The following is a 25,380-nucleotide window of genomic DNA, read 5'->3' as shown; positions in this document are numbered from 1 at the left end:
GTGAAGAAGCCCACTGTGACTATTCCGCATCAGCAGTTGCAATTGCAGTGGGGTCCGTGGGCTCCTCCTCACCTTCTGAGGCAGGCTAAACACACCCTTGCTGAGATGGTCAGATTTCCTGCCTTTTCTTGGAGATGGAGCTGCTTGGAGTGGCAGAGGGAGGTGATTTAAAATTTTGCCGCTCAGCCCTATAACTTCACAGAAGGTGAAAGAAACCTGTTGTTTAGTCAACGGCAAACCCCCCTTATCCAGGCTCCAAAGAATAATGAGGCAGGTTCAACAAACAGAAGTAAAATTTATTAAACAGATGAGATGGGATAGGAAAGAACTTGAATGGATAGAAAGTAGGCAGGAGATAAACAAATACAACTTCAGCTTAGGTTGCAGATTTCCGTTTTCAGGCACTGGCACAGACCTTAATTAAGTTGTATAAGTTTCAATTGCTTACATGTTTTAGAGGGTTTTACATCAGATGGTACAGTTTGATGTTCCTAATATTACTGGCTAATGGCTTAACACATACCTTGGGATCCTAACAGGCTGGTACCCTTTCACAGTACACACACATAGCCTTGACTTTGTTAGCTACCCAACTCAAACATAAATCTCATTCCTAAGGGAAAACCTAAAGCAAAATCACAATACAACTTATGGGATCCACCTAATGCAGGGTTGTCTAACTCTGGCACTTCAGATGTTCATGGACTACAAATGCCAGCAGGTGCTGATGGGAATTGTAGTCCATAAACATCTGAAGTGCCAGAGTTGGATCCCCCTGATCTAATGTGCATAATCCTGCTCAGGAATCCTTCTATAAGATCAATTCCTACCCCTGTTTGTATACATGATAACGGGGGAATGTCACTGTTCTTCCACCTCAGCCTAATCCACCTCTCCTTATCTGGGTGTTATTTGCTTCCTTAGCTTGAAATACATCCTCAGGGCAGATATGTTTTAACACATGGTTAAGGCAATAGACGTTCACTGTCAGGAAGCAAAATCCAAAAGCCCCTAAAGCTCTTTCCGTCAGATAGATCTTCTCTTCCTCCTCCCATTCTAAGGCATCTGGTTCTACAGCCATCAGAGTGCAGGTCAGCATAGCCGGTCAGGGTGCTTCCCTGTTCCTAAGGAGTTTATTTTTCCACTCTGACATGTGAACATCCTGCCTTTCACTGTGCCATCCGTCACAACCACCTCAGTCTATCCCATTGTGGAAACCACAGTTCAGAGCATATAGTTACAGCTCAGGCCTTGAAGACTTATGAAGCCTCCTACCATGTAGGATCATTGTAAATTTCTAATTTTCCTGAAATGCTTAGGTCTAATCCTGGATGGGGAGGGGTTTTGAGTAGGTGATGGTCACAAAAATGTGAGGTGAGGTCCAGGTTAATTGCCCAGCTATATAGAGCCCCTCTAGCAAAAAAGCTGGCATTTGTGAGTGGGCAACAGGAGAGATGAGGATGAGAGAAGCAGCAGGTCCTTCCTGGATCTCCCTCCTCAGGTGCCTCAGCAAGGTGGTTGCCTCGATCAGGGATCTCAGCTCCAGATGTAATCTCAGGTAGATCAGTGTGCCCTCCCATCAGGAAAAGCGAATTCCTCCCGAGGGAAACAGCTGGCTGTACTTTTTCCACTGCTGACTCCAACTCATCACCTGCATGAATTAGGCCTAGTGGATCATGCCTGACCAGTCTGTGGCTCCATCTGCTCCCTTTGCTGCACTCTTTTGCCCAGGGCCTTGGTGATCAAGAGGAAAGGGTAGTCAACTAACTTCAGAAACCCTTTCCTGAGCTCAAAAATGTGGAATGTATTGTAGGTCTTAGGAAGGAAATGAAGGTGCTGATTTTCACTGAACTTTCTGTTGCCCTCCAGCTGGTACTCAGAGTTTTGGTACCAGTAGCTGCCTCTCCCTCCCCCAACACACAAGCCTCACATCTGCATTCAGGCACCATTACATCCCTTTCTTCAAAGGTAAGGCCAGGAATGCCATTTGTGCTGTGGTAACTGTAAGCATTTCCACCTGTGTTTGGATGTTATGTTTGCGCATGTCCTTCTGGTAGAGAGAGTTTTGATCCTTGTGTGATATAAATATGGGTTGAGAAATTCCTACAGATTTTTAAAACTTAGAAACAATATTGTGCCATTTACAAATGTTTTTATTGTGGTATTGTGCTGATGCAAAGCCTGAAAGCACATGGAAATAATGCATAATGTCATAATCGGAATTGTTACTGAAGATGGGAATGGGGCAAGCGTCTCTCTTAATAAGATGATCTGTAGAGTGGACAGATTTTTTTCAATGGTTTGGTGAAGGATTGCTGGTCCTGCTACAGTTGGGTGCTTAATCTTCTCAGTATTGCATTTTATTAGACTGGAGACTTCAGATATTGCATGAGAACACTGCAACTATTTATGAGCAACATCTGGTTTGTGGTGGAGTGTGAGCACATTGTCTGGACTCTTACATTAGAGTGTTTAATACAACATATTACTCAACTCATTCATTCCGTAATTTGCAGTTGTTTAATACATTTTTCTTGCCTGAGCATTTTATTGATCATTTTTGTAAAATAAATGAGAATCAAAATGAAGCAATAGCTGAAGCAGCAAAAGGTGTACTTAGTAGCAAGTTTGAGGAGACTTCACTCACAGACAGGAGTAATACCACAGAAAAACTTATTTGTAGAAATATGGAGCACAAAGGACCCAATCACAGCAAGGACAGAGTCCAGTGCCGATGGAGAGGGCATCAGAAGGAAAGCGGAGCTGGAGGACAGAAGAGCAGTGACAAAGAGTAGAGAGAGGGGAGACACAGGCAGGGATAGGAAAAGGAAGAGCAGAGCAGAAGACAGAGAGGCACGAAGAGGAGGGGAAGCAGAAGAGCAAAGAGGAGGGAAAGAGGCTGGGAGGGGACAGGCATTCGGGCAAAGGAGGGGGCCTGGCAGATACCATCTCCCCATTTCTTGACCTTCCTGATGAAGGGTGTGATGCCCCTCAGGAATGAGGCTCACCCTTTAGGAACTGAGTGTTGAGAGGAACTGTACAGCAAGACTGGATCTTAGAAAAGTGTTGCTGAACATTTACTAGGTGTTTGTATATTCTGTTGTTCTTTAGAACCCTCACAGTATAATTTACAAATTAGTGAATAACAATGACTAAAGTCACACTCTAGAGTCAGACCAAAGGCCTATCAAGTCCAGCATTTTATTCACACCAGCTGCCTTTCAGAAACCCACAAGTAGGATGACTCCAACAGCATCTTCCCAGCAACTGATGCTAAGAGGTATGCACCCTTTGGCACTGGAGGGAACAGATACGCATCACGACTAGTAGCCATTGTGACTGGTAGTCCCATCCTCCATGAATTTGTCTGCTCCCCTTTGAAAGTTGGCAGCTGTTACCACGTCCTGTGGCACCAAGTTACACTATTTAAGTATGCACGATGTGAAGTACTTCCTTTGTCAGTTCCAAATCTCCCACCCTTCAGCTTCCGTGGATGATTCCAGGTTCTAGTATTATGGGAAGGGAGAAACACTTCTCTCTATGTGCTCTCTCCTCACCTTGTGTAATTTTACAGGTTTCTATCATGTCTCCCTTACTCTTTTTTTTTTTTTAGGCTAAACGGCCCTAAGCGTTTCAGCTGATCTTCATAGGGAGTTTGGGCAAATAGGGATTACAATGGAAGTAATTCTAGAACTTACAAATTGCAAATTAACAAACCATCAGAACCGGTTGGTATCTATCATAGGCTGTTAAAGAACTCAAATATGAACTTGTCATCTAACTAAGATATCCTAGTTGTCTTTAAGTTCAGTCTCTGGAGGACTAAAGAGTAGCCAGTGTAACACTAATATTTTTTTAAAGGATGCAGGAAATTATAGCCCGTTTATTTTAACATCTGTTCCAGGTCAATTGATGAAAATATTTATTAAAGATAAAATTGGCAAGCATATAGAACGGCAAGGCCTGCATGGTTTCTGCAATATGGTTTCTGTCACGCTAGTGTTTGCAGTTCTTTGGTAAATGTGGATGGTAGTGAGCTAGTAGACATTTTCTATTTAATTTCCATAAGGTTTTTGATCCTCACTTTTTGAAGTCCCTCACCAGACTCCTGATCACACTAATGGAATTGGAAATTGGCTGAAAACAGAAAACTAAATTGGAATAAATTGTCAGTTCTCTCAGTGGAGGGATGTGAGCAGCTAAGTTTCTCAGGGATCTCTGTTGGGACTATTACTTTTCAAATTGTTCATAGTGATCCTGAGTTATGAGTAATGAGGTGACAAACTTTGCAGATGACTCCAAATTATTTAGGGTGGTTAAGACTGCAGAGAGCTCCAGAAGGATTGCAGAGAGCTCCAGAAGGATTGCAGAGAGCTCCAGAAGGATCTCTTCAGTGTGGGGGAATGACCATTAACAGGACAAAGGAGATTCTTAGAATCATAGAATTGGAAGGGGCCATGCAGGTCATCTAGACCAACTCTCTGCTCAATATAGGACCAACCTAGAGCAGTGGTTCTCAACCTTCCTAATGGCTCGACCCTTTAATACAGTTCCTCATGTTGTGGTGACCCCCAACCCTAACATTTATCCATTTTACAGATGGAGAACACTGAGTCTTAGATGAGCCCTGTGAAAGGGTCGTTCGACCCCCAAAAGGGGACCTGACCCCCAGGTTGAGAACCACTGACCTAGAGTATCCCTGACAAGTGTTTGTCCAACTGCTTCTTGAAGACTGCCAGTGAGGTGTAGCTCACCAGCTCCCTAGATAGCTGATTCAACTGCTGCACAACTCTCAATGTAAAAAGTTTTTCCTAGTATCCAGTTGGAACCTTTCTGCCCATAATTTACACCCATTATTGCAAGTCCTATCCTCTAGTGCTAACAGGAGTAGGTCCCTGCCCTCCTCTAAGTGACAGCCTTTCAAATACTTGAAAGCAATCATGTGCCCCCTCAACTTGAAGAGAGCAATCTTGTGCCCCCTTTGTAGTAATGTCAAGATGGAGCCCAGAATGGACTGCTAGCCAAGGACGTAGGTAAGGCGGGGGGTTCTCGGGTTCAACCCCCCATTACATGTCCGAAGCTCCACCCCGTTTATGGGTTTTTGTATTTTTGTATTTTTAAAATGTTTTTTTTATTTTTGGCCTGCAGGGGGTGCAGTTTTCAGGCTAGTAGCACCAACATTTCAGGGATTTATTAGGAGAGTTTCCTACTGATACCACCCAGGTTTTGTGAAGTTTGGTCCAGGGGGTCCAAAGCTATGGACTCCCAAAGGGGGTGCCCCATCCCCCATTTCCAATGGGAGCTAATAGGAGATGGGGGCTACACATTTGAGGGTCCATAACTTTGGCCCCCATGAACGAAACTTCACCAAACGTGGGTGGTATCATCAGGAGGGTCTCCTAAAGATACCCTGAAAGTTTGGCGTTGCTATCTTAACAATTGCACCCCTGACAGCAGACACCCCCCCAAATTTCCCCAGAGTCTCCTTTTAAATCCACCCCCTTTGGCATGGATTTGAAGGGAGAATCTGAGGTACCCAGAAAGTGATGGATTTGAAGGGAGAATCCACCCCAAAACAGCATCCCTTTCAGTGTTGTTTTAACTGGGGACCCCAGATTCTCCCTTTAAGGTGGATTTAAAAGGAGAATCTGGGCTCCCTAGTTTAAGCACCATCAAAAGTGATGCTGTTTGGGGCGACTTCCGGTTTGGTCACGGTTCCGCTCAGACACGCAGAAGCTGAAGGCTGAGAGAACCCTCCAAATATCGCATTAATCCAACTTGTTTGGATTAAATTTCAACCCCAGAAAGGGGGGGGAACAAAAGTATCAAGTGAAAATGATTAGTTCCTCGGAGTAAGCAGTGCAAATACCCGAGGCACAACTCTTCACCTGGATACAATTGGAGGCGGAGAAGACGCAGGGAACAAAGACCAAACCCTATCGTTTTGTGAAATTTCCCCCCCGAATAACTTAAATTCTATTCTCCATAAGAAAAGCAAACAATCTTATTTCAGAACACATATTAGTCCGGGCTCGCTGCTGTTTATCATATTTGACTGCACTCGATAGAAAAACTAGAAACGGCCGATAGAGCTTACCGAGACGTGGAGACGGGATGTGCAGCGGGAAGCGGATGAGTCTCGGCAACGCGGCTGTGAAACGATTGTCCAGTAGCGCGTAAAAAGACAAAACAGAGGGCTATTGCGCCTCGCGCCTTGTTGGTGGCGGGACATTTGCTGAGTCATTTGGAAACTTTTAACAGTGAACTGAAGGTGCCTTTAAAAAAAAGTAAACAAGAAGGCTCCCAGAAGTGACTGGGGGAAATATACCATCCCTTTCCGGTGACATATTCGACCATAGAGTGACGCAAGGAAAAGTTCACAGACTCACTGGGCAAGCGTATGAATGGTTGTGCCATATTTGGAACTGAATATTCCCGGAAGGTGTGAAAAACAGTGGAATGTAAACTAAAGACTAAGTGGAAAGCCGGGAGAAAGAGGCAAAACCGTCATACCTTCCTTCCTTTTTGACGGAACGAGATAATTAAAAAAGTGAATACCTACTAAAAATTATGAAAATACAACCAAATTATTGAAGTGGTATTTTGTACTATTATTAACTCTAAAGCTATTGCTGAAGGAATACAAAGGACCCTAGAGATTGAGAGGAGTGTGGCACCCAGAGCAGTCATGGCAACCAGAGGTAAAACAAACTCCGTTTCCTCCATGAAAGTCAACAATCCATCTGAAGCTAAGACACCAGGTAAAAATACAGATATAAGTCAACGTTTGGAACAACTTTTTGAACTTACACAGAGAACAAACCAAGAAATAAAAGAAATAAAAAAAGACATATCTCAAATCAGAAAAATTGAAACTTTAATTCAACAATTAACTACAAAAGTTAAAAATAACACTGACAGAATTACAGATGTGGAAGACAAAGTTGACAACTGGCAGAAATTATATGAAGATCAGGCTGACCAAATGGCACTTCTGGAGCTGATTAACCCAGGAAATAGTGCAGCACACCAGCTGGCTGGTAGTGAAAACATCAACAATTATAGTCAAATGAATAATCTACTATAGTCTCAAAACTCAAATGTATCTTATTGACATAAGTTCTTAAACTGTTGGTACAATTTTACATAGTAATGTACTGAGATGCATCACAAATCCTAAACATAAAGAGGTATAGTTCATAAGAAGCTAGATTTCTTATTAGTGCTATGTATCTAAAGCAGCAGAAAGCAAACCGCAAAAGTCCATTAACAGAGTGTGGTGCCAGCAATATCTTGCCAAAGAGTTCGAGTGCTGCTCCGCTGTTGCAAAATTCAAGCGTCACTGTCTGTAAGCTGCTCCGCTGTGGTAATGCAAGCCTTGATTTATGATGATATGAATAGTTCAATAGTTCAATTCAAACGCAATCGCGTATTTGCATTTTCAATCATCCATCTTCTTCAGGAACATGCTAGTTTACTATAACTTAATTAAGCCAACCGGCTGTAATCTAAAAATAATAACATATCATATAACATTATTCTTAATATCATAATCACACTTTTCATAATTACATATTACATGGCATCAACTATACACACACACACACACACACACATATGTTTTGCTCTAAGAACTTACATTAGACAAGATGTCTTAGACCTCAGCCTTTAGCTATCCATGTGTTGTCTGTGTGCTACTGTCTAGTGACAGTAATTATATGATACAAAGCCTTCGACAATACAGTAATTATATGTTCTTTCTAATCAATCACAGGTATGAAGTACTCTGCTTGCATTCAGTTAAGGTGGCAGGAAAAATCAAGATCTTTATTTAACCCAAATATATGGCTTTGAAATTTGAAAATGAGCTTATTTTCTTCCTGTAAAATAAATTTGTTTAAATCAACAAATGGGATTTGTTTGTATTTTTTAAGAACCAGAAATCTCATATCATTTTCTGTGTGTCCATGTTCCCTAAAGTGTGTTACCAAGGGGGCTTCACTGCTATGTTTAATATTTGATTTATGCTCAGAGATCCTCAATTTGATAGCACATGTCGTTTTACCAATGTACACCATATTACATGGGCATCTAATAAGGTAGACACAGTTAGTAGTATTACAATTAGTAAATTCTTTTAATGTCCACTTAAAACCTGAATAGGAGTCTACTATCAAGTTGGTATTCAGGGAAAGAGGACAGACAGAGCACCTGCCACAATTAAAGTGGCCAGACACTCTTGGTGGTGTTATCATTTTAGTTCTTATGTCAGCTCTGACCAATGTGTCTCTAATATTTTTGGTTCTCCGATATCCAATTTTAGGAAAACTGGAACAACCAGGTAAATCCGCAACAATATGCCAGTGTTTTCTAACTATAGATTGAATCTGTATAGCTTTACTAGTGTAATCTAAAGCCCAGACCAGAGTTGTATGTTTCTCCTTTTCCTTAGGTTTTAACAAGTCTGATCTGTTAATGTTGTCAATTCTGTTTAAGGCTGTTTAAAGAGAATACAGCCAAACTTCCAGTACTGGCTGAGCTATGGGAGTTACCCGAGAAGGAAGCTTTAAAAGAAATTGATAAAACTTACAGGGTAAACTTGAGATATGCCAGGGAGACCAAAGCTCCAAGAGACATTGTCCTGGTTTGCACAAGAAAATGTATGTGTGATGCAATACTTAGAATGCATTCCAGTAAAAAAATAATACTGGATGGTGTGCAATTAAGAATTTTGAAGGAAGTACCGCATCGTAACCTAAGAAAAAGAAAAAACTATGCGAAAATAACAAAAATACTCAGAGACAATAACATTATCTTTCGATGGGCCCAATTGGAAGGGGTCATTTTTGAGCTTAAAGGGAAAAACTACAACATAAATACCACTAGCAAAGCTCAATAATTTCTTGAGAAGAATACACAAGATCTTCTACAAGAGGAGGAATAGACTATGTAAGAAATGCTTTAACTATGTATGTAGTTAAGACTACAAAGACTAAAACAACATATAACCTGGGTAAGCTTCCAACTTCTTTTTTCAAATGACTGAACTTCTCCCTATTCACGATGTGTGGCGTGACAAACAACCAAATACCAAGGAATTTACTTTTTACTCTTAACAGGCACCAGAGCCACTCAAGAATAGATATGATCTGGGCCTCGAGTAACCTACTAAACCAAACTAACAAAATAGAAATACAAAATAGGCAACTTTCTGACCATAATCCTATGAAATGGAATCTAGAAACTAAAAGACAGTGACCTATTTGGAAATGTAAAGATTGGATGTTCAAAAACCCGAAAGTAGTTAGAGAAAGAAGACAAGCCATTACAAACTTAATGCCAGGGTTGGTAAAGATGAGCAGTGCCTCCAGAAGTTGGTAGGGATAGACACAGAGAACTGCCCATGGTATTTTTCCTTAACCAGATAAATCAAAAGACAATCTGACTAATGTGGCGGGGGTAGACTTTGTGAAATTTTGCTCCCACTTTGGCTTAATACACTTAAATGGCTTAACCCAATATGCAACCTCAGGTGACTATACCCATGTAATAGTACCATCGATTACATACTAGCCTCTCAAGCAAGTTTTGAACAGGTCGAGAGCTTTCAAGTGGACTGTCAGGTTTGGAGCGATCACATGCCACTTGTGCTTTTTCTGAAAAAGGCAGCTCTTAATTTTAGCTCTCATAGCTTACGCTTAACTAGAGCTCCAAGAATTATTTGGAATAGGGCCACTGAAAGGAAATTTGAAGAGTTTCTTTCTTCTCCCCCCCTAACTAAAGCCAGGCAAGACTTAATAGCAACAACATCACCAACCCAATTTTTAGAACAATATGAGGCACTCTTGGAAACCATCACAGATGAAGTTGCAAGTTACTCAAGTCCCAATGAACCTCCTTCTGACAAATTTCTGAACAAGGAGTTCAATAAGGAATGTAAAATGGTGAAAAATCAGATCAGAAAAATCTACAATACCTTTAAAAGCAGCAAAGCAGCAACCTTACCTCGAGAATATTTTTCTCTCAGGTCCCGGCTAATGCAACTGCTTCGTGAAAACAAACTAAAGACCACCGAATCCCTATGGGACGCTCTAATACAAGCTTCAAGGAGTAACAACACAAGAGTGTTCTGGTCATTAGTTGCTGGAGCCATGTGCACGTCAACCTTTTTAATGTCTAATATTAACCCCCAGAACTGGTTTATATATTTTCAAAGTCTATTTAAAGGAGACAATGAATCGGCCTTGCAGAATGACCTGACACCTCTCAGTCAGGTGGCTCCCTGGCCCGCAGTCTCAGTCTCAGAAATCAGACTATTAATTGCTCAGTTGAAACTGTATAAATCACCTGGCCCGGATCTAATGCTCCCAGATTTTTACAAAGCATTTCCGGACTGGTGGGCCCCCCTTCTGGCCGCTCTGTTTACTTTGGTTGATAGGTCAGGTACTATCCCGGGGTCTTGGGTAAATGCAATAATAACACCAATATTCAAAAAGGGTGACCATATGTCACCAGCTAATTACAGACCCATCAGCCTTTTATCTGTCTCAGGTAAACTTTATACCAAACATCTGTTAAATAGGCTATGTACCTGGATCAATGATGGAAAAATTCTTTACCTCAAGCAAATAGGATTTTAAAAAGGTTGCTCTACACTTGATCATTGTCTGATCCTTAACCTCCTGTTATTAAAAATACAAAACAAGGGGGCGAGCTAAGATCTTTGCTTCCTTTCTGGACCTGAAAAGTGCCTTTGATTCAGTTGTAAGAGACTTGCTGTGGCTTAAGTTAACAGAGATGGGGATCGACGTTAAATTATTACTACTTATTAAATCTCTCTATTCAAACACAACCTGCCAGATAAAATGTACAAACTCTGGAGACCTAACTCCTAAGATTCCCATCATGACAGGTGTTAAGCAAGGCTGTGTATTGGCCCCAGTCTTGTTTAACTTATTCATTAATGATTTGGTACAAGTGTTGTCAGATGTTAATGCACACAGCCCAGTTCTTTCAAACAAACCCGTACCACTCCTACTTTATGCTGATGACGTGATACTGATCTCTAGATCTCAAGTGTCCCTTAAAAGGCTCCTTAGAAAAACTATGGAGTACTGTACATCTAACTTCCTGTCCTTAAACCCAGAAAAATCAAAAATTGTCATCTTTTCTAATGTATTTAAGCCTTCTAGATGGCTTATTAATGGGGTTAAGGTCGAACACTCCAAGTCCTTTAAATATCTAGGCCTAACCTTCCATCATAAAGCCACATGGGCCAGACATAGAGATATTGCTGTAAAAGGAAGTTATCACACTGCTTCAGCAGTGGTAAAGTTTTTTCACACCAGGGGAAGGGGATATGTCCCAGCATCTCTAAAGGTTTTCAACTCCAAGGTAGTTCAGCAACTTCTCTATGGAGTTCCCTTATGGATAACTGCATGGAACAATTCTGTTGAAAGAATACAATCTGGCTTCCTCTATAAAATACTCGGATTACCACACTCTGTACCATATGGTGTACTATGCTTAGAAACTGGTCAGAACCTACTTGAAACAAGAGCATGGCTGAATACATTCAAGTATTGGATCAAATTCTGTTTTAACTCTGATGTGTGCAGTTTAATATACACAGCGCGCCCAGACCTATTTGCCTCCGAATGGTATCAACTTCTCAAATCAAAAATTTACTCAATAGGTTTATTACTGGAAGATCTCTGTATGCTGACACCCAGAGAAATTTTCCAAACCTTGAAAAGTAAACTTCTAGAACAGGAATATCATATCTTGTTGGGGCAAGCAAACAAATCATCCTCGCCCCTCTCTGTCGGAATAATACCGGAACAGGGGCACGTAGCCAAATATCTTGAATTATTAACTGAACCCCAACAGAGATGGATTATCACAAGGGCCAGATCCAATACCTTCCCATCGGCCATTACAAAGGGTCGCTACTTATCCATACCTCTTTAGGATCGGGTTTGTCCACACTGTAAAAATCAAGTGGAGACTCCTGCTCACATTATACTCAACTGTCCGAGATATGTGGGCATTAGGAATTTCTCTCCCAGGCTGGCCCAAGACAAATCTGAAAGTGACTCTGACTGTTCTGTTGTGGAGCTTCTGTTAAACAACACAGATGTCATACTCTTGGAAAAAGTAGCAAAATTTATTTTACAAGTGACCGAACTTTCTAAGTAATGTATACTGCTATATAGTCTTCCTGTCTGCGCTTTGAATGTACTCTTGATTTGTATTTCAAAAATGTCTGGCAATGCTCTAGAACAGGGGTAGGGAACCTGCGGCTCTCCAGATGTTCAGGAACTACAATTCCCATCAGCCTCTGTCAGCATGGCCAATTGGCCATGCTGGTAGGGGCTGATGGGAATTGTAGTTCCAGAACATCTGGAGAGCTGCAGGTTCCCTACCCCTGCTCTAGAACCTATTTTTAAATGCCAAATAAAGGTGGTTGTTGTGTTATGTTATGACCTTTTAAATTTGGAAGGTTATGGGATGCCCATGGGGTGGCATGATCAATTTTGGCCTAATCACTCTAAAAAACCTAGTAACACTACAGTAAACAAAGCCCATTTTATCAGGAAAAATCTACTAAAAACATGGCAAAGATACCAGAATATATTATACAATAAAATACCCGGTTGGGTTTCAAGAGAAGAAGCATTGCACCTAATACCCATCATATCTGAACAAAAAATAATACGATACAAAAATATATTTATAAAAGAAGCTGAGGAATATTTATTAAAAAGGAGAGAATTAATTATAATAAATGAAAAGATGCCAATGGTACACGTATAATCAATTATATAGTTATTACAAAAAGATGAAGAGAACTGGGGTTTTGATGTGAAAGAAAACACATTCGACCAAATAATATTGAAAAATCCAAATAAAATGATCAGCAAAATATATAAACTATTATTACAACATAAGACATACCATGAGCAAGTGAAGCAACAAATGATAACATGGGCAGACGTTATAGGTAGACCTATTGAATTAGATACTTGGTTATTATATTGGAAAAATGTTTACTCTTTTACATCTTGCACAAAAATAAGGGAAAACAATATAAAAATGTTTTACCAATGGTATTTAACGCCTCAGAAATTATCAAAAATATATAAAAACTACTTACCGGAATGTTGGAAGTATAGAGAGAAGGGTGATACTTACGTACACGCATGGTGGACCTGTAAAAGAGTGAAAAAAATTGGTTGAAAATTCACAAACAAATACAAAAAGTGTTAAATTTTGAATTTAATCTAAATATGGAAGATTACCTACTGAGTCCCATCATTACCAATATGTCATTCTCACCAAATAATTTAAGATTGTTTTTCTATTTAACTACGGCAGCAAGAATACTGTTGGCATCCAACTGGAGAATGTCAACAATTCCATCTATTGAAGATTGGGTCCATAAAGTTCAAGAATTTAGCATGGCAGACCTAATATCGCAACATCTTAACTTCAGAAATAATGATATGTCAACGAATTTACATGTAACTAAATGGGAAAAGTGGGATTTATATATAAGAAATATATATAATGTTAAAGCCGGTTAATTAATATCCTCCCCCTTACTGCTATATATATATTATTATAACTACACTGAATAATCGTAAAAGTGAGCTTAGATTTTGTTTTGTTTGCCTTATTACAACTTCTGTTAGAATTAATATTAGGAGATGGAGGGAAGTCACCCTATATGTTATTTGTGTAATAAGTTAGTGTGTAATTCTATTAATATACGTGCTGTAATTGTTATAAATTTTTGTAGGTATTGTATGTTAGGTAGAGTTGGTTTTATAGGTAGGATCAGATCAATAATAATTACCAAGAAATTTATAATGATTGATACACTATGATTTTGTGATCTGCCCAAACTTTGTTTATTTGTTTATTGCAATATTCATAAATAAAATATTTTTTAAAAAGAAAGTGATGCTGTTTGGAGGTGAATTCCAGCCTCATAGCAGCCACCCATAGAGGGGGGGGGGTGCAAAACTCAGATTTTGCACTGCGCTCCATTTTCCCTAGCTACACCTCTGCCCAGAGGGGAGGGCAGAAGGGACTGCCAGCTGCAAGCCCAGCTGGTGGGGGGAGGCAGGTCAGGGGAGTCTGCTGTCCCTGGCCTCGGAGAGCTGTTTTTATAAGTACTGAGGCCAGGGCAGGGCTTGGGGAGGCGTGGCCATGCCCCCGGGGGCAAGTGGGGGCATGGCCATGCCCCCAACCCCCCCTAAAATCTATACCTATGTCCCTTCTGCTAGCTGCAGGGCTCCGGCAATGTGGAGATTTTAAGACCTAGGAATGTAAAGTTTTTATTAATTCTACTACCTACATGAGTCACTGGCACTGGGGATGTTTGTAGCGGACTGGGGTTGTTGGGGTTCTTACCATTCTACTTCCAGGTGGTTGCAGGTGGTCTATGGTGGTGGCTGTGCTCCAGGGTCTTTGAGCTGCGGCAGCAGCTGTGTCCGGAGCTTGGCGGCCGATGGGCCTCCGTGCCATGGTTGGCTGAGGTGACAGCAGATGAGACTATTATCATTGCTGACAAGATGAAATTGGAGGAGGGGTCAGTGACAGAGGCCCCCAGGTGGTGACTGACTGAGGACTGACTGAGGAGCCTGGGTGTGCCCTGGAAACATCAAAGGCTTCCACATGGTGGTGACAGATGAAACAGAGATTTCTTGCCAGCAGTGAGAGTGCTGAAGCTGGGCGAGCCTGACTGCAAATTGAGACCTTCATACATCAGTGGCTGCATCCAGAGCCCCATGAGTGGCAGGGAGGCCAGTGGCAGAGACCCGCGCCTAGTGCCCTACGGGAAGCCAACTAGTGATTGCATCTGGGCACGCCCAGGAGTGGCCAGGGCGATGGGGGCAAATTCAGCAGAAATGGCAGCAGCCTGCTAATAGTGTGAGTTCCGATAGGTGAGAGGCCTGGCGACTCTTGTGTTGATGTTGAAGACCTTGGAGTGGAGCTCTGACAGAGCGTGGACACTGCGTAAAATTCCTGGGCCAATTAATTGTCAGGGAGGGAGCACTGGCCCAGCAGACATTGATGGTGCCAATTGTGAGAGAGTCGGCAGTGGGTACCAGCAGATGTGGACACTGTTCCTGAGGTTTCATGGTCCTTTTACATCCCGCTTGTGGGAGTTCTCTTCCTAGTCCCTGTGTGCTGTGTTGTGGTTTTTGTCAGAGCACTGTGTGATCAGCAAAATCTAAATGACAGTTGCCTCATGACAGCCTCATTCTGGGATTAATTGGAAGAGGACTGTGATTGGTTAGTAAACTGTGTATAAGGCAGCACTGTGCTTAGCATTGTGAGACACTTGTCTTCGCTCCATCTGGCGGAGCACTTTGTCTATGAGAGCAACATTCTGTGACCTGAATAAAGTTGGACCGCTTCTGTGAAGCTGAATTGCTGTGTGCGTCTACGTTCCTACTGTGTTCCAGTGTGTATTGTGCAACTCTGCTATCCGGGGATTGAACCCCCACTTCATACCATACCCCTCAACAGGTTATGGGCCCAGCTAGCCAGTAGGATTACTTGTGAGTAAGGACTGTGTGGTACTGTGTGTGACCGTCCTGAAGGTGAGTTGGTGTTCCAGATAGCTTCATCCTCAACCTATTTGCCTGTGACAAGGCTGAATGAGAGGAATTATGCTACCCTGAGTGTGCAGATGCAAGCTTATCTCTTGCGGGAAGATTTGTGGACGCCTGTAAACAACTCCCCTGCGAATCCCACTCCTGAGAAGGTACAGGCAGAGGAGAAGGCTCGTGGGTCCATTCTTCTGGCTGTGGAGACGTCTCAACTCCTGCATCTAAAGGTTTGCCATCTGCTCAAAGTTGCTGGCAATCTCTGAAGGCTCTATATCAAGAGCCTTCAGAGACCGTGGGAGTAAAAATAATGTTGACCAGGAAACTCTACAGAACTCTTCTGAAACCGGGTGAGTCCTTATTAGCACATATCCAATCTCTGCGTGTGATTTTTACTGAGTTGGCAGATCGTGGTTTGACTTTTGAGGATACCCATAAGGCATTTATCCTTCTTTCCTCTTTGGATGAGTCATGGGAGAACTTTGTGACCAGTCTACAGATGTTACCAGATACAACACTCACTCTGGATTTTGTAATCTCTAAGCTGCTGGATGCAGAAAAGCAGAGAGAGTTCCTGGCATGTTCGTCTAAGCAGAAAACTTCTACAGTGGTTGCCGCAGAATCGGTTTTTCCTGTTATCTGCTCAACAAGGAAATGCTTCAAATGTGGAATGTCTGGACATTTTGCCAAAAGCTGTAGGAGTAAACCTCAACTCTGAAAACCAGCAGCAACACGGAGGAAACAAAAAGTTAATGATCCTAAAGCACCTGCTTTTTTAGTTTCTTTTGTAGATAATAATTCAGCACCCATTTGGCTTATTGACTCAGTGTGTGCTGTGCATATAGTGAATGCTGAAAGTCTTATTACTGAGGATCATCGTACCCCAGCACTGGATCGTGTTACTATGGCTAATGGGACTCTAGCCACAGTGAAGTCTCAAGGTACTGTATTTGTTCCAGCCTTGAATTGGACACTCAACAATGTATTGTGTGTTCTTGCATTCGAATTCTGCTTAATGAGTGTTCCAAAGCTCACAGAAGATTCATATAAAGTTCTATTTGATGGACAGGACTGTATAATAAAGAAAAATGGTTCTGTATGTGCTAGAGGTAAAATGTTTAATAGCCTGTATTACCTTGAAAATGCTGTTTGTAATGCTGTGCATAGTGAGAAAAGCATAATGAAGCAAAGTGAGAAGGGGGAGAGATGTGTGGCTACTGTTACTAACTGTTACTACTGTTGCAGAAATGTGTGGTTACTGTTACTAACAAGCCATTACACAAAAACTGCATTCATTTCCAACACCGTGTATTTTCTCATGCTAATTTCCGTGTTCTTGCTAAAATGAGGAACATGTGTAATTTAGATGTGAAAAGTTGTGGATGTTATTTGGACTGTGCTGTGTGTGCTAAAGTGAAAGTAAAAGCTTGTCCCTCTACAACTCAAAGTGACAGTCAGAAAAACCTTTTAAAATTGTGCATATGGATATTGCAGGGCCATTCCCTCAGAGTCAATCAGGAGCAAAGTATATGTTAGTTCTGTGTGATGACTATTCCCGTTATATATATACATTCCTGTTAAAGACCAAAGGGGAAGCATTCTCCAAGATTAAAGCCCGGGTTGAACAAATTGAAAGAGAATTTGAGTATAAAGTGGCATGCTTTCAATCTGACAGGGGTGGAGAATGGTCCAGTAATCAGTTCAGACTGTGGCGTGAGAACAAAGGTATTCAGCACAGGTTTACTGCCCCATTTTCTCCCTGGGAGAATGGCATTGCACAAAGAAAAATAGGTTTGATAAAACAGTTAAAAACAAACATGCTTACTGATGCTGAGATGCCAGAGCATTTTGGGGGGAAGGCTGTACAAACTGCCACCTATGTGTTAAACAGGTTGTGATCAGAAAGTTTAAAGCAAACCCCATTTTTCCTGTTGTATGGAAAAAATCCCAAACTGTCTCATATGAGAATCTTTGGATCATATGCCAATGTATTGATCCCTCCTGCTCAAAGAATGGCTGGAGAGCAGAAATGGAGAAGATTAAAGTTTGTTGGCTATGATTCTTCTTCTAAGGCGTATCACTTTGCTCTAACATTGGTGGAGTTTTGATATCCCATTCAGCAAACTTTGAAAACAATCTGCATTGGGAAAAGATACATGCCAATTCAGATGTGTTTCTGCCCTAACCAAGCAACAAGGAGTTAAAGTGCAGGCTGCACTACCTAGCTCTAGTCAGGGATAGAGCAAGCTGCTTGAAGCAGATAAACAGCTAAAAGTTGAGTCATCTTCAGATGAAAAGTTGAGTCATCTTCAGAAGGGGAGGAACAGGAACAGACAGAAACTAAACATGTTTCTCAGAGAGCTACAAAAGGCATTCCTCCTACAAGATATGGATTTGATGATCATGTGTATGCTTGTAATATAATAACACAAGAACCTGCATCATATAAATAGATGTTACAATTGCCTGAGTCAGAGGTTATGAAATGGCAAGATGCTATGAAAAAAGAGCATGACGTACTTGTGAAACAAAATGTATTTGAGAAAGTATCATTACCAAAAGACCAATCTGTTGTTGGGTCAAAATGGGTTTATAGACAGAAAATCATGCCTAATGGATCTGTTTTATACAAGGCAAGGATAGTGGCACAAGGCTATAATCAGAAAGATCTGTCTAATGATCAAACATATTTGCCAACTGCCCGTTCTGAATCTTTAAGAACTGTCTTAACCATTGCAAGTAAGAGAGATTTGATAGTGCATCACTGTGATTTTGAATGTGCCCATCTTAATGCCACATTGAAACAACAGGTGTACATGAGGATACCACCAGATTTTGAAGATGCCAATGCACCTAATCAAGTGTATCATTTAAAACACTCTTTGTATGGTCTTAAACAGTCAGGGAAGAATTGGTACACATGTTTAGACTCAAAGCTTAGGCCATGAACTTTAAGATAACAATTGCTGATGCGTGTGTCTATACTAGAGGCCACAGCAATAATCTAGAAATCATTTTGATTTATGTGGATGTGGGTATTTGTGCAAACACAGAGAAACAAATCAAGATTATCAAAAAACAACTGGGTACTACGTTTGTAATAAGGGATCCAGATAACCTCACCAATTATTTGAGTATTGAAGTACAGAGTATAGCTAAGAAAGGTTACATCCTGACCCAGAAAAAGAGAATTGCAAATCTAGTAAAAAGTGCTAGAATGGAAAATGCAAAACCCACACAAACACGAATGGATTTCCTAGAAATACAAGACCCAGAACTGTGTGACAAAACTAAGCTGTATAGGAGTCTTGTTGGAACTGTTCTCTATATTGCAAATTGGATACGACCTAATCTGGCTTTTGCTGCCAGTGCTCTCAGTTGTCAAGTCCATAATCCAGCTGTTACTGATTGGAATGCATCAATGAGAGTGATTAAGTACCTGAAAACAACAGCAAATGATGGTCTGTGTGTGTTATCAGATAAAAACAGCAATCAACTGCTTGCTATTGTTGATAGCTCTTTTGCAGACAGTGAAGACAGAAAGTATTGCACTGGGTATCTTGTAAAGTATGCTAACGTGCCAATAACATGGAGTTCAAGAAAACAAACCAATGTTTGTCTGTCAACAAGTGAGGCCGAAATAGCTGCTATGTCAGAAACTGCTAATGAATTAATATGGCTGCGGTCATTACTTACTGAACTGGGTGAAACAGTACAAGTTCCCATAAATGTATTTACTGATTCTCAAACTGCCATACAGCTGGTAGAAACTGAAAACTTAAAGGTGAGAAGTAAATATATAGGAGTCAAAAATTACAGTGTAAGGCAACATGTACAAAATGGTGATATCAATTCATTGGATGTACCAACTGAAAGTAATGTTGCAGATATGCTTACAAACAGTTAGTGAAACAAAAGTTTCTGAATTTACTGCAAATGCTGAATGTATGCAAAGGTGATGTAAGTAACTGTAAAGAGTGTTGAATGTAACTAGTTGTAAAGATTGTCAACTGTAATAGATTTTGGAAGAGGTGTCAGAGCACTGTCTGATCATCAAAATCTAAATGACAGTTGCCTCATGACACAGCCTCATTCTGGGATTAATTGGAAGAGGACTGTGATTGGTTAGTAAACTGTGTATAAGGCAGCACTGTGCTTAGCATTGTGAGACACTTGTCTTCGCTCCATCTGGCGGAGCACTTTGTCTATGAGAGCAACATTCTGTGACCTGAATAAAGTTGGACCGCTTCTGTGAAGCTGAATTTCTGTGTGCGTCTGCGTTCCTACTGTGTTCCAGTGTGTATTGTGCAACTCTGCTATCCGGGGATTGAACCCCCACTTCATACCATACCCCTCAACAGTTTTTAAATGTTATAGATTAAGTTGTGTATCGGGGGACCTAGAACCAGCAGAGTATATCGGGGTCTCTGGAACCAGCAGAGAAGAGTAGCAGTGGAGAAGAGGAGTGAGCCAGAAAGGGCTGATTGAGCTCTGGTTTTCTTTTCAGAGGGCTTTTCTCAAAGCCACATCTTTTAAACAGTGTATTTTTAACAGGGGTTTTCTCTTTTTTTCTCCTTATCCTGGGGCTGCTGATTGGTGGGGGCTGCTGAGATTGCTGATTGGTGGGGCTGCTGAGAGGTGGGGCTTTTCAAATTTTTAAATCTTTTCAGTTAGTCTCTAGAACCAGCGGCACGTGCTTAACGGCGCACGCAGGTGTTTTACTAAATAAGAACATATTTTAAGGGATAGTAGAAGGTATAGAAACCTTAAGAGGGTTTCTAATTAAAATCAGTATTTGAATATCTAAACAAAATTAGATATGAAGGCAGGAAGCCAGCAGGGGGGTGGGGGCTTTCCAGTGTTTTGCACTGAGTGTCACATGTATGACTATTTACCACTAGGACAGAAGTTGTGGGTATGCCCTTGCTGCAATGAGCTCCTGGCACTCAGGAAATGTGTCCGTTGTCTTGAAGCCAAGGTGGCAGACCAGGAGAAGCTGAGAGAGGCAGAGAGGGTGACAGATGAGGCTTGCAGGGACCTAACAGCTGGGTCCCACTCCCAAGGTGACATCTCTTCAGATGTCATGGAGAATGAAGGTCTTGGGGACGGAGGGTGCCAATCTGAGGCGGTGGAAGATGCTCCCTTAGATGGGATCCCTTCCTTAGCTGGTGGTCAGATATCCTCTTGCACTGAGGATACCCCTCGGGCGGTGGGGGGCTCCTTTTAGTGGGTGATTCGATCATTAGGAATAGAGAGGGTTTGTGAGAGGCGTGATGACCGCATGGTGACTTGCCTGCCTGGTGGGAAGGTTGCAGATGTCATGCTTCATTTAGATAAACTGTTAGACAGTGCTGGAGTGGAATCAACAGTTGTGGTCCACATTGCCACCAATGACATTGGGAAATGTAGCCAGGAGGTTCTGGAAGCTAAATTTAGGCTGCTAGGAAACAGGTTAAAATCCAGGACCCCCAAGGTGGCATTCTCTGAAATGCTACCTGTTCCACGCGCAGGGCGAGCTAAGCAAGCGGAGATACAAGGTCTCAATGCGTGGATGAGAAGGTGGTGTAAGGCAGAGGGTTTCAGCTTTGTCAGGAACTGGGGAACCTTTTGGGACAAGGCAGGCCTGTACAAAAGGGACGGGCTTCATCTTAACCAAAGAGGAACCAGGCTGCTGGTGCTCAACATTAAAAAGGTGGCAGAACAGCTTTTAAACTGATCCTTTGGAGAAAGCTGACAGGAGCTGAGGTGATTTCGGTTCGGAATACAGTGTCCATGGGGATGCAGACAGAGAGGGAGGTTTTTCTAAATCAACCACATACAAGCAAGGAGCATAGCAATGTGATAAGCGATAGTGTCTACAAAAGGCTAGAGGGCAAAACACATAAATCCCAGGTTAGGGACAGAGTATACAAGTGTCTCTATGCTAATAGTAGAAGCCTTCGACCTAAAATGGGGGAGCTGGAGTACAGTGTTTTGAAGGAGGACATTGATGTAGTGGGCATCACAGAGACATGGTGGAATGAGGAGAACCAGTGGGATGCTGTTATCCCAGGTTACAGGCTCTACAGGAAGGATAGGACAGGGCGTATTGGAGTGGGCCAGAAAGAGCTGATTGGGGGTGGTGTGGCCCTCTACATCAAAGAGAGCATAGCGTCACATAAAATAGACAATGCAGGGGGAGGTGATTCCTCTACAGAAGCACTGTGGATATCAATACCAGGGGTGAAGCATAGTTTAACATTAGGAATATATTATCATCTCCCTGACCAAAGTGCACAAGAGGATTCTGAGATGGAAAAAAAAATTAGAGAGGCCAACAAAAGCAAAAATGTAGTGGTAATGGGTGATTTTAACTATCCCCATATAAACTGGAAAAATGCATGTTCAGGTCATAGTAAGGAGAGAACATTCCTGGATATGCTAAATGACTGTGGCTTAAAGCAGATGGTTGTGGAACCAACCAGGGGAGAGGTGATCCTAGATCTAATTCTATGTGGGACCCAGGACCTGGTGTGGGAAGTCTGTGTTGTTGAGCCAGTAGGGAACAGCGACCACAATTCTGTCAGATTCAGTATCTTTGCATGCGAACAAGTGACAACTACTAATGTAGTTACATTTGCCTTCAGAAAGGGAAATTTCTCAAAGATGAGAGGGACAGTGCGCAGGAAGCTGAAAGGGAAAATCAAGAGAGTCAAAACTGTCCAAGATGCTTGGAGGTTATTTAAAAACACAGTAATAAAAGCTCAGCTGGAATGTGTTCTGCGGGTTAGGAAAGGCAGCGCCCAGTCCAAAAGAAAGCCACCATGGTTAACAAGGTAGGTTGAGGAAATTATCAGAAAAAGATGTCTTTTAGAAAATGGAAGTCCAGTTTGACTGATGAAGAATATGAGAGGGAACACAAATGGTGGCAAAAGAGAAGCAAGTTAGCTGTAAGGGAGGCAAAAAAGGATTATAAGGAACGTATGGCTGCCAACATCAAGACCAGCAACAAACAGCTCTTCAAGTACATCAAAAGCAGGAAGCCAGCTAGGGAAGCGGTAGGCCCATTAGATGACGAAGGAACAAAAGGTGTGCTAAAAGATGACAGGGAGATTGCAGAGAAGCTGATTGAATTCTTTGCATCTGTCTTCACTCAAGACGAGGAGAGGAAAATTCCTGCACCTGAACCAAGCTTCTTAGGAGGCGAATCCGAGGAACTAGCGAAGATAGTGGTAGACAAGGAAGAAGTTCTGGCAGCCATTGATAAACTAAATGCTACCAAATCCCCGGGCCCAGATTGCATTCATCCAAGAGTTCTCAAAGAGCTCAAGCATGAAATTGCTGATCTTCTCACTTTAATATGCAACTGATCCCTGAAATCAGGCTCCATCCCTGAAGACTGGAAGATGGCCAATGTCACCCCAATCTTTAAGAAAAAATCTAGAGGGGACCTAGGAAATTACAGGCCAGTCAGTTTGACATCTGTTCCTGCTAAATTAGTAGAATCTGTCATGAAAGATCAAATTATAAAACCTGTAGAAAAGCAAGATCTGCTGAGAAAGAGTCAGCATGGCTTTTGCAGAGACAAGTCCTGCTTTACAGAGTTCTTTGAGGGTGTAAACAGGCATGTGGATAAGGGGGAACCAGTAGACATTGTCTACTTGGATTTCCAAAAGGCTTTTGACAAAGTTCCTCACCAGAGACTGTTGAGAAAACTCAGCAATGAAGGAATAAGAGGGGAAGTCCTCCTATGGATTAAAAACTGGTTGAGGAACAGGAAACAAAGGGTGGGTATAAATGGGAAGTTCTCACAATGGAGAGATGTAGGGAGTGGTGTCCCCAAGGATCAGTTTTGGGACCAGTGCTCTTTAACTTATTCATAAATGACCTGGAAGTAGGGGTGAGTAGCGTGGTGGCCAAGTTTGCAGATGATACCAAATTATGTAGGGTGGTGAGAACCACAAAGGATTGTGAAGAGCTCCAAGCAGACCTTGATAAATTAGGTGAGTGGGCTAAGAAATGGCAAATGCAGTTCAATGTAGCAAAATGCAAAGTGATGCACATAGGGGCAAAAAATCCAAACTTCACATACACGCTACATGGGTCAGTGCTATCAGTCACAGACCAGGAAAGGGATTTGGGCGTCATAATTGATAGTTCCATGGGAATGTCAACTCAATGCATGGCAGCTGTGAAAAAGGCAAACTCTATGCTGGGGATAATTAGGAAAGGAGTTGATAATAAAACTGCAAGGATTGTCATGCCCTTGTATAAAGCAGTGGTGCGACCACACTTGGAGTACTGTGTTCAATTCTGGTCGCCACATCTCAAAAAGGATATCGAAGAGATACAAAAAGTACAGAGAAGGGCAACGAGGATGATTGACGGATTGGAGCACCTTCCTTATGAGGAGAGGCTGCAGCGTTTGGGACTCTTTAGTTTGGAGAGGAGACGTCTGAGGGGGGATATGATTGAAGTCTATAAAATTATGCATGGGATAGAAAATGTTGACAGAGATACATTTTTCTCTCTTTCTCACAATGCTAGAACCAGGGGGCATTCATTGAAAATGCTGGGGGGAAGAATTAGGACTAATAAAAGGAAACACTTCTTCATGCAACGTGTGATTGGTGTTTGGAATATGCTGCCACAGGAGGTGGTAATGGCCACTAACCTGGATAGCTTTAAAAAGGGCTTGGACAGATTTATGGAGGAGAAGTCAATCTATGGCTACCAATCTTGATCCTCCTTGATCTGAGATTGCAAATGCCTTAGCAGACCAGATGCTCAGGAGCAGCAGCAGCAGCAGCAGAATGCCCTTGCTTTCACATCCTGCATGTGAGCTCCCAAAGGCACCTGGTGGGCCACTGCGAGTAGCAGAGTGCTGGACTAGATGGACTCTGGTCTGATCCATCAGGCTAGTTCTTACGTTCTCATGGGGGGAGGGGGGAGATAGGGTTAGTTAGGTTAGTATAGATTGTGACAGATTGTTCTCTCCCATTATGATATAGTGTGAGTAGTAGGGTTGTTACATTGTTTAGTGCTAGTTCAGTATAGATTAGATTTTGTTTTTGGCTGAATTTAGTAAATTATTAGAAATTAGTGCTAGTGTTAGTTGCTGGGCTAGGTTTTTATTGTATTATCGTTACTGACCAGATAGTGGGTTTTAGTACTCGGTGACTATGGCTTTTTTTGTTCATACCCAAGAGGAGGCCTTTTGAAGGCCAGGGATCCCAGTAATTTTGGGGCGAGGGAGATATAGCGGTAGGCCTAGGCCGAATAAGAGACATAGGGTGAGATGCGGATATGCTCACTCCCTGTCTGACCTGCAGCCTATCCCAGGTTGTGTGGTGGGGGTTCCTTACTCTGCTCTGAGGCTTCTATGGATGAACGCGAGGTCTTTAATGACAAAGCTGCCAAGACTACTGTGTACAACCAGCTGTTGGCCTTGCATGTATCACGGAAACCTAGGTGAGTGAGGGGGAGACGGTTGCCCTCAATGACCTTACTCCAACTGGTTCCATGATCGTCCATCAGCCTGGGATTCAGGGACAGGGGGGAGGAGTGGTGATGCTCGTTCGGGAAACCATCTCCTTTAGGTTGTCCCCTGTCCCAGCGATTATTGGAATGGCCTCCATTGGAACTCCCTTGAGAGGCTGGCTGTTCTGCTCGTGTACCAGTCGCTTAGTGCACCGGCAGATAGCCTGTCGCAGCTCCTTGAGGTCATCTCCGGGTGGGCGTTGCAGCACGTTAAACTGATTGTGTTGAGTGATTTCAATGT

General features: G+C 42.1%; 1 protein-coding gene across 7 annotated transcripts in view; it reads left to right on the top strand.

The window, feature by feature from the left end:
- The window catches only part of ABLIM2 (actin binding LIM protein family member 2), a 139,415-nt gene that overhangs the window by 60,455 nt on the left and 53,580 nt on the right, over positions 1–25,380 (top strand). For 3 of the 7 annotated variants that reach the window (XR_007245639.1, XM_048509724.1, XM_048509723.1), the window contains exon 12: positions 1,870–1,968. The exons of the other annotated variants lie outside the window; for them this stretch is intronic. Coding sequence is in view for 2 of the 3 variants with exons in the window: in XM_048509724.1 (XP_048365681.1) it covers positions 1,870–1,968 (99 nt within the window). In the remaining variant the exon portion in view is untranslated. The remainder of the gene's footprint in view (positions 1–1,869; positions 1,969–25,380) is intronic. 7 annotated transcript variants of the gene reach the window in all.

The sequence above is a fragment of the Sphaerodactylus townsendi genome, linkage group LG10 (assembly GCF_021028975.2).
Source record: "Sphaerodactylus townsendi isolate TG3544 linkage group LG10, MPM_Stown_v2.3, whole genome shotgun sequence".
Classification (NCBI taxonomy): domain Eukaryota; kingdom Metazoa; phylum Chordata; class Lepidosauria; order Squamata; family Sphaerodactylidae; genus Sphaerodactylus; species Sphaerodactylus townsendi.
The sequence above is the reverse complement of the archived record's forward strand: the minus strand, read 5'-3'. Positions and strand labels throughout refer to the sequence as shown.